At 40.0% G+C, this 10750-nt stretch overlaps 1 protein-coding gene across 2 annotated transcripts in view; it reads left to right on the top strand.

Moving 5' to 3' along the window:
* KIRREL1 (kirre like nephrin family adhesion molecule 1) overlaps nt 1–8007 on the top strand; it is a 1083006-nt gene extending 1074999 nt beyond the window's left edge. For both annotated transcript variants that reach the window (XM_044272305.1, XM_044272304.1), the window contains exons 13-15: nt 374–513; nt 1279–1353; nt 2801–8007. In XM_044272305.1, the coding sequence (XP_044128240.1) occupies nt 374–513; nt 1279–1353; nt 2801–3271 (686 nt within the window). In that variant the 3' untranslated portion in view covers nt 3272–8007. The remainder of the gene's footprint in view (nt 1–373; nt 514–1278; nt 1354–2800) is intronic.
* The last annotated feature ends 2743 nt before the right edge of the window (nt 8008–10750 follow it).

The following is a 10750-nucleotide window of genomic DNA, read 5'->3' on the forward strand; positions in this document are numbered from 1 at the left end:
TGGAGCTAATTAAGAGGCTATGCAATAGTTTGTGATAAGTGATGTATCCAATGACTGCACAGTTGCTCGGGTGCTTGTACGAGAAGAGAAAGCACAATAGTTGAATACTGAGATTCCGATGCTGTGTCAGTTCTTGTAGAAATGGTCTTGGCGAGATCATATGTCAAGAAAGCTGAGAACACCACAAAGCAAATAACAACCAAAGTTTTAAAATGATTCAATTCAACTAGAATCAAAAAAGTTTGTTCCCTAAACGAATCATAGATTCAAGTCATCTTACTAGTTTAGGTTTTTGCTAAGACTTATGAGGTTCTATAAGTTTTGATAGGGTGCCAAGCTTCATTCTTTAAAATAATTGCTATTTTTTAACCAGGCCGCAAGGATGTCACACTAAGGAAGCTCGATATCAAAGTAGAGACAGTCAATCGGGAACCTTTAACCATGCACCCTGACAGGGAGGAGGACACATCTAGTGTTTCTACTGCAACGCGTGTCATGAAAGCCATCTATTCGGTAAGAAAATATCACCCCTACAATTTCATCACTGCAGGTTAACCTATTCTCATATTTCTCATATAGTGACTATGTCCGCTTTAGGTGAGTACCCTCATAAGCAGGGGATCAGATTTATGCAAATGTGCCCCCATGTTCAGTTCAGTCTGTGAAGGCCGTCTTCTTCAATGCCAATGTCATTACTTAAAACAATAGTTTGCCATGATCTTTCACCAGGTTTGAGCTTCCATTGATCGATTGCAGATTTGTCATTTGGCAGGAATGACTTTTCAATAACAGCACTCGATGAGGCCAAAAAGATCCAGGACAGCAGGCCAACTTTGTGACAGATATCTGCCATGGTTTATTTGTTCACGTCATCAAAAGGCACTTATGATCAGGCAAAAATTGTCTAAATAAGCCTTTTCAGACATCCATAATTTCTAGTGTATTGCCAGCTAATTTGTTCTTCAGCCAGGTTCCCTTCAAAGTTGTTTAAAGATTATTTTAGATCAATGGTAAAGTACATGATAATGATCAACACTGTTGTGCCCTGGGAACCTTTGAGTTTCTAACTACCATGAGCTTGAAAATTGTAGTTTTTATATCTGCTCTTGTGGGTAAAATGACTTCTTCTCAAGGACTAAAAGTATGACCATCCTAGTTGACATCAACATACGTGGCTGTTGAAAGTTGTAATGGATGATATATCAAATATTGTTTCAATAATTATGATATTGTCATAAAACCAGTAGAATAACTCATTCACATTTTGCTTCTTTTTAGTCTTTTAAGGATGATGTGGACCTGAAGCAAGACCTACGCTGTGACACCATTGACAGGGAAGAGTATGAACTCAAGGTGCGGCATCCATATATTTTCAACCAATACAAATAATTGTATAATCCCAATGTGCCACTTTAAGGAAGTCTAGTTACCGCAAATCCTAGCACAAGTCTCCGATCTCTGTAGCATTAACAAGATGATGCTGGTGGAAGCTACCTGCGGCATCTTCTAGTCACAAGACTGAATATATCTTGATTTGCACACTATACTAAGCACGAACGATTTGTTTGGCATGCAAGATTATCGAGTGATGTGTAATTTTTGTGAACTGTGTAAATTCTTCTGTGTTTAATACCTCCTTCTTTCTCTTCCTCTAACTTCTTCTATACCTTGGAGAGTGAAGCAAACATTACTATACAGTTGCATACTTTTAGGGATTAGACGAGTATTGCAGTTCAATTCCGACTGTGATTTTTAAACTGTTTGACGAAGAAGGTTCGAAATCCCGATTACACTTCTGTGAAGTTAGGGGAGATGATGGCAACAGATTGTTGCAGGTGTAATGAAGACACTGTTGAATACACGTTATAGGACATTAAGCAATTCTGTCTGGTAAGACATACAAACTTGAAATGTGTCGAAAGTCCAATTATTCCGATGGATCGTTTACTGGAAGTCCTTCACTGAAACATCATGAACATTGTAGGAAGAACTGTGTGCAACTGTGTGGACTGTGCCTTCAGTCAATTGGAGTGGCCTTCACAATTCACATGGATTTACAATCTGGTTCAACTGGACATTATGGACTCTGATTTTTGTGGACTGATCAAACTCTTCGCCTACTTTAAATCAGATACGGAGCTCGGTGTACATTTCATCAACATCACGTACCCATCACTGCCAAAAACTTGGGTCTAGTCATCAAAGTCATTCTTAATGAATGTAATCAATTAATGTGAGCTTTTTAAGTCAAGAAAATAAACTAGATTGACCACACATCCAGGCTACTAGGAACAATTTAATATTTAGGCAATAGAACGCATACAAATGGCCCGTCTGTAGCTTTCGCAGACCTTTATTTTTTTTCATATCCACCCATATTGATGGGTTTTACTTTCACCTAGATGGATGCATCCTACAAATTAGCTTCATCCAAACTACATTTTAACAAAAAACTTTTTGCGGTATACACTTTGATGAGTAGACTTGAGCATTTTTCATTTTTGTAACTCATCAGCAGGCATCAGCATCAAGCTACCATGATTTATATGCTGAAAGCATTATGTAAATGTCTGTAGTCCAAAGCAATTTTACATATCTTAATAAATGTATGCACCTGTATAGTGACTTTTGCTTCACTGCTTACTTGAGCACACAAGTTTATGAACACCACGTCGCCTAACTCAGGCTAGCTGCCCACTTTTCTTATATTCTTCCTTTCCTTTCAATAATAATCATTTTTCTTACTCTATATTCATGTCCATCATAACCTGCCATTGATCACGCTGCTCTTCTTCCCTAGGATCCAACCAATGGGTATTACAACGTCCGGGCTCACGACGACAGGCCGAACTCCCGAACTGTGTTGTATCCAGATTACCGTAATCCTGGACCAGCACGTTTTGATGCTCGCCCTTCATCTCGCCTCTCTCACTCCAGTGGTTATGCACAACTGAACACTTATAGTCGGGCAGCTACTTCAGATTATAGTACAGACCCAACACCCACAGTAACCCCTGCAACAACAGATACCACCAGTCAACTTTCGTACGATAACTATGAAAAATTTGGGACACATGGGTTTTCACCAAACTCTGGCTACCCAACATACCGACTTGGTTATACTCAGCCAACCACAACAGGTATGGATCGGGGACCATATGATACTTTTGATCCAGTCGGGAAGTTCACTGGCGCCACCCGGTTCTCATACACTTCCCAACATTCCGACTATGGACAGAGATTTCAACAAAGAATGCAGACGCATGTCTGAAGAGTGTAAACTGGTGGGCATAAGAGGAAAAAAACCAGAGAAGATGACACTACGTCACTAAATCTTCTGTAACGTACCATCTAAAGGCAAGAAAAGACTTCAAAAGGAGAAGCAACCTCTTACCATGTCTTCTGATACTCAGGGACCTTAATGTCTTGATCTCAGAAGTCCCCAAGAAAACAATGTTGCCCGACCAGCAAAGCCTTGACACTTTGACATGGAAAAAGATGCCAAACAGAAGGCAGGCCTTTTAGTACCTGATCATTCCTTGAATAACACATGTTTTTTTGCCATCTGGTGTATGGCATGACTTTACAAGTCAACTTGGTACCAGTGAAGCTTTTCTTTTCACTTTGATGAGACCCTATACTCTTTCGGGCCACATGTCTGCTTTTCTCACTTTCTTCATTAGCCACTGAAAATCTGGTCTTACCATAGCAGGGTCTTTTTGTAGATATACATTCCAACTTCTAGAAGATGAGGCAGCATGAGTTACACAGTTATGTAGTTCATATGATATATATGTATGGTCCTATCTGCTTTCATGACAGGCTTTATAATCTCGACAGCTATATTTGGATAGCTACTGTTGGAAAGCGATGAAAGAATGAGTCGGACAATCAAAAAAAAATGGGAATTTTGATTTGCATCTTTATATGTTGTTTTATGAACTCCACTTATGGAGAACTTTTAGCTATTGTACTGCTTAGTCCAGCTCTTAGAAGGTACTGGTACTCCTTCAGGAGATCGAGATGGTGTAGGGAGTCCAACCAGAAGAGCTAATTTGCTGCTTTCTTTCAACACGATCTATAATTCCCAACAACCTCTGAGCCATTATACATTTTATATATATTTTAATACGATTTCTTTAATTACTGAGCACTTCTAGGTGAAGATTATTCCATCCATGTGCATATTGTACATGTACTTTACACAAAGTCAACAGCATTCCAGCTTACAAGTATTCGACCCTTCCATCCTTGCTTACATTAATTTCCATTTGTAACTACAGCTTGATTTTTTCAAGTGGCTTCAGTATGCAATAAGTAACAGCCAGTGTGGCATTTGTGAAACTCCAGCACTGCTCTTTGGCTGAGAAAAAAAAATAATACTCAGGGATGAATGGTCCAATATTTTGCTTAAATAGGCGGTCGGTTTTACAAAGCAGTATTAGGTCTCGTGGTTCAGGTGGTACATGAAAATCCAAAAGATTGCTTAATAGATATGGTCATTAGTAATGGAGGCCACTCATATGGGAGTAAGATACTGAAGTCAAACAAGCAAAGTTAGGTCATATACAGGTTAAGTGGGCCATATATCTTATATTTATGACATATGTTAGCACAACAGTGGAAAAACTGACTACAAAACCAATCTTTCATAGTCAGAATCGCACAAGGGTCAAATACATCATAGCAGAATTTAGATCCACAGAAAACAAATTCATCTGTACACGTTGGTGCTTGGTCCAAGTCTTGTAATGGTAAAGCAATACTTTCAAACGGAATAAAAGAAACCCGTTTTACAGGTTTGGCCGAGTGTGAATAAATGTGAGAGGGGAATAAGACACCCTTAGAAATCAAACATGCCTAACCCTTATTATCCCCAACACTTGCCATTGGGGGACTAGCGACCCAGAACTGACAAGTTCAGGTAACATTCCTCTAATGTATAATATGGCCACCTTAAGACATGGAGGTGAAATAATGCTTATATAGTTTTTAGTCCATTTCCAATCATTTTTAAATGTTGTCTTAAAGTACTTAGCCCTTGCTTGCTTCTTTAGGTTACACCTAATGTTTACCAGGCAAATGAGGGCATTCTTCTTGGCATTCGATATGGTTTCGACCACTTTTTTTTTCTTCCTGTGCCTTGACACATTATTGTTAAGGGTTGGTATTTTTTAGGAAAAAAAAGTTTTAAAAAAGGAACAAAAAAAAAAACACCTGTATTTGCTAAGACCTGTAAATGCATGGTACTTCATATTTATTCATAATCATTATGTCTGTGAAAGATCTCAATCATCCAGATCATGGTCTGTCAGCAGTAATAAGTCAGAGCAACTGGACGTGTTACAATTTAAGATGTCTCACTAGCTATTCCAACTGGCTTTCCCAATTAAAAAATCTCCGGCATTAAATACTGGTGTCTCATGCTTCAGAGCATAATCTGTTCATCATAATCAACATGTAGTCAAACATCTCATGAAGGTAAGATGTTGTAACTGAAGCTATTCGGCGGGATTAAACTGCCTCGGGAGAGATGCGGTTACAATGCTGTCCTAACTCCTCTCGAGGCAGTTATATCACACCTCATAGCTTCAGCCATGCAGACTGCAATCAACATCTTACCTCCAGGAGATCCTTCACCTTATGTTGATTATGATAAACATGTGGATTATGCTGACTGAAGCGTGGGTCACCAGTATTTAAAGCTGTAAGAGTCATTCTTACTGACCTATTACTACTGACAATCATTATAAGAAAGCAGTACGAGTCAGTGTTTCATACGGAGTTATCCCTTCCCCGCATTTATATCTAAAACACAATGACATAATTATACAATTATTTTTTAAAAATCAAGAATAATAAATTGGCCTTTCTAAAATAAATATCAACAGGCAGCACTTGCATTGAGCATAGAGTTAAAGGGGTTGTCTGGGTTCAAAGTTGAACCCCGACATACCCATATTTTCACCCAGGCAGCCCCTGATTTCATGCTCTGATGCTCTCCCTTGCCCTGCGCAGGATAGCGCAGGGCAAGGGCTTTTTTTATTTACAAAAACACACTGCTGGGCGGAGGCTCCCACCCAGCAGTGTATTCGGTGACGTCACCGGCTCTGATAGGCTGGCTTTACCGCTGCCCTAGCCGGTTTACGACGTCACCGGGCCCACTGCTGGGCGGAAGCCTCTGCCTGGCAGCCCTAAGGAGAGCTAGGTACGTCACCGGATCTCCTGAAAATGCTTTTTCCCTGCGCAATTCAGCGCAGGGCAAAAGAGAGCATAAGCTCCTATGCTCTTGTCAGGGGGGGCAGTCTGGGTGAAAATATGAATATGTCCGGGTTCATCTCTGAACCTGGACATCCCTTAAAAGGGACTTATCAATGACCTCAACAAAACAGTGGGTAACTTAATGATTGGGTACGGTGACAATGGGCTGAATTTTCCTTTCAATAATTTTTTGAAAAATACCAGTATTTTATGGTACAGTTACATAAAATGATGCTGCTTTAGCCTTTACAAAACCTCTGTGTACATTACTATTACCTTTTATGTTTTGCCAAAGCAACCCAAGATACATTGCTTAACCAATGCAAATTTACAAATTTCCACCATTTACAAATGTATGCAAAATTTAATTTTCACTTAAACGTTTGTTAATCCCCCTTCACCCCCCCCCCCCCCCAACATTTATTCTTGGAAATGGTTAAGTATCTATGTATCGATTTCTTTAAAAAAACTGTATATATAATTTTTTTTTTTTTTTACAATTTCAACCAAATGTATCTTTTGTACGAAATCTGTTCTTTTTGCAAACAGATCCTCGTAGGCAATCATTTTTGTACAGTACGTGTGTAAATATACATATATATTTTTTATATATCTTGTAAAAGCGAGAAGCATACACGAGTGACATTATCAGTATTATATTTTATTATTTTCTTCTTTTTATCCGCACACTTGTTGACGTTTCTTGAGATACTTCTTTGTCAAGAAGATTTTTTTTTTCCTTTTCATTTGCTGTATTGAGATACGTTTTCTCCATTACTCCGACGTAATTCAATTTAAGACAATACAATCTCATTTCGATATTCTGTGTCACTGGTTGTTCTGATATTTTATCATTTTCATCTTGAACATCTTTGGGATATTTAAAGGGAAAGCCACAAATAATGTACAGAATTATATACAGTAAAATTCCTTTACTTTGGTTCCATTCGTTTCCATTCCAACAGTCACTTAAGGGGTCCTTAGACTTAACAAAAAAAACACCTTTTATATGTCATAGCGACAAATTAAATTCTCTACATATGTGAGTGGTTACCTTGAGTAAAGAAACCTGAACGTGTCCCTCCAAGTAATACATGGTGTATGTGAGATCGGTGTGTCAAGGATGCTGCTGCCTTCTCTAGCTCTCATATACCAGCTTCATTCTTGGACTCATTTTTCCTTCTCTAGCTCATGAGGAAAGTCTTACTCCTTGTACTGTCAGTCACTGATGCGGAGGAGTGTGCGATTCTCCTCTATACCCCTGCAGGGTGGGTGCTCTTTTTTCTCTATATATTTTGCACACAATCTAAATGACTGTCAACTTGTGTGTTCTTTCCACCCTTATCACACTCTCATCTGCCATGTACAACCTCCCTTTCCTCCCTGCTGCTATCTCTATCACTAAGAGAAGGGAGGGGGAGAGTAGAGAGAGTTCTCAAAAACAGGAGCAGAGCATTTTTTGTTTCATTGGGCTGCAATCCCACTGGATGATCTTCCTATTTAAGAGGTTTTTTTTTATATCCTGTTACACAAATAAAGGAATTTTACTGTACATATATTCACAATAAGGTGATCTGCATTGTATTATTATTGCAATTTCTAGTGGGAGAAAAATAAAAATGTGTTAAAGAAAAACCAGTACGTCACACAATACAAGCACCTCCCCCCCTATGGTAATCACCTATGTAACACTCTGATGCTCTGATTAATAATAAAAGATTGCTACACGCAATGTTTTTTATCTTCTCCAAAGCCCTCCCATGCTTATTTGCCACTATCTTTTGCAGGGGAAGCAGTGTGGATGAGTCAGGGAGGGCACTGGGCCACAATATTAGGGACTGGAGGAAGTTGTTCCATTATAAAGGCAGAAGGTCTCACCTTTCTCCAGAATGGAGAAGTGAAGAATACCCCGTGCATGCCATATTTGCTTTTCATTCACTGGCAAGCGCAGCTACCTCTCCATTCTCTTAGTGATATATGCCATCAATGTCCCAGATGTAAATACCCCTTTAAAAGGGATGTCCAGCTGGATAGAATTTTTAAATACTGTAAAGAATTGGTTGAAAAGAAAAATACTTCTTGGTTCCGGCATGATACGCAGGAAATGCCTGAACCTCTGTCACTTATGTGGCCAATGATTGGCTTAGCGGGGACCAAGAAATGGAGGCTAAAGGGGGCTGGGTGAACATAGGAATCACACTGAACTCCACACTAAACACAGGAGGGAAGGGAAAAGGTAACTGGGCCTGAAAACTAGGGAAGGAACAGGTCACCTCCTAGACAACCCTAATCCGGGCCCTAACTACCTATCAATATGAATAGACCTTGAAGGTAGGAATATTCATATGCTGGATACCTAGGCCCTTATATCCCTATAAGGCCCTGGAATAAGGTTAGGACCAGAGACAACCCATTCCTTCACAGATGGACGAATGGAAGTCTCTGTCTCAGGCCCAGATACAAACCACAGGAAATATAGCAAACACAATACAATAAGAACAGAGAAGACTTATCTGAAAGTAGAAAACTGGCAACCCGTACATACTAAATTGTAAAACACTGGGTAACACTGATATGGAAAGGGATCTAGGAATTTTAATAAACAGCAAACTAAGCTGCAAAAACCAGTGTCAGGCAGCTGCTGCCAAGGCCAATAAGATAATGGGTTGCTTCAAAAGGGGCATAGATGCCCGTGATGAGAACATAGTCCTACCACTTTACAAATCGCTAGTCAGACCACACATGGAGGACTGTGTACAGTTCTGGGCTCCTGTGAACAAGGCAGACATAGCAGAGCTGGAGAGGGTCCAGAGGAGGGCAACTAAAGTAATAACTGGAATGGGGCAACTACAGTACCCTGAAAGATTATCAAAATTAGGGTTATTCACTTTAGAAAAAAGACGACTGAGGGGAGATCTAATTACTATGTATAAATATATCAGGGGTCAGTACAGAGATCTATCCCATCATCTATTTATCCCCAGGACTGTGACTGTGACGAGGGGACATCCTCTGCGTCTGGAGGAAAGAAGGTTTGTACACAAACATAGAAGAGGATTCTTTACGGTAAGAGCAGTGAGACTATGGAGCTCTCTGCCTGAGGAGGTGGTGATGGTGAGTACAATAAAGGAATTCAGGAGGGGCCTGGATGTATTTCTGGAGCGTAATAATATTACAGGCTATAGCTACTAGAGAAGGATCGTTGATCCAGGGAGTTATTTTAATTGCCTGATTGGAGTCGGGAAGAAATTTTTATTCCCCTAAAGTGGGCTTCTACTTCACAGTTTTTTTTTGCCTTCCTCTGGATCAACTTGCAGGATGACAGGCCGAACTGGATGGACAAATGTCTTTTTTCAGCCTTCTGTTCTATGTAACTCCAGAAGCACCACAGAGTACAACCGACCAGCTAGTTAGAAGGCAGGAAGAAAATCTATAAACCGCACCTCCAAGAGTGAGAAGCGGCTACTTATGGGAAAGGTAGTTTACCAACAAGGAACACATGAAGCAGGGGGTGTGGCATTCACCAAAACACAGACACAATAAGATCCACACTGAACTTGTCAATTTAACCCATGAGTTGCCAGTCTATTTGATCTCCTGGTACCTGCCACGGGAACGTCCGTGACACACAGCAGCAGGTGATCAGTGAGTACTGCAATACTTTTCTTTACCCACTCCACCCCGTATTTAAAAAAAAATCCCACCAGACAAAGAATTGGTCATCAAATCGGTGGAGTTCCGATTCCTGGCACCCTCCCTCTATCAGCAATTTGAAGAGGTGGGAGCATTGTTTCCGCTTCAAAATTACTTGTGTCACTTGTAGCAGCAGAGCGGTGTAATCGAATGGGGCGGGCAGTTGTAACGGGCACAAGTAATTTGAAAGCACGGCTCGCACGAGCTCCGCTACCACTTCAAATTGCTGATCGGAAGTTGGACCCCCCACCGATCTGATATGGATGACCTATCCTGATGATGGGTCATCCATATCTTTGTACTGCAAAACCCATTTAAGCCGATTTACATGGCAGCAGACATAAAAATAGTCACAATTGCAATATCGTCTTATCATAATTGAGTGGACCTTCGAAAACAAATAGGGAAATTAATTTCATTTTAGCACGGTATTATACTCTCAACAGCCCGGTAATTAGGGAATTCAGAGGTGGATTAGGCAATTTTCCAGGCAGTAAACAATTGAAGAAATGAGATAACAAAAAAAAATTATGAACGCAAGGAGAAAAAAAAAGGATTATGGAGTAATTTGCATAAACTTCTGTTTATGTCTCTATCTCACAAATGGGAATCATCACAACCGAATAATGAGGAACGTAAAGAATATTAAAGAGGTATTCTAGGATTTCAGTATTGATGGCCCATCATCAGGATAGCTGATCAATATATGATTGGTGGGAGTCTGACACCCCGAACCCTTTGGCTCCGGATCAACACGGTGTAGTGGAGGGAGCAGGTTACGGTGGCATTCATTTCA

This window comes from Bufo gargarizans, chromosome 11 (genome assembly GCF_014858855.1).
Source record: "Bufo gargarizans isolate SCDJY-AF-19 chromosome 11, ASM1485885v1, whole genome shotgun sequence".
NCBI lineage: Eukaryota > Metazoa > Chordata > Amphibia > Anura > Bufonidae > Bufo > Bufo gargarizans.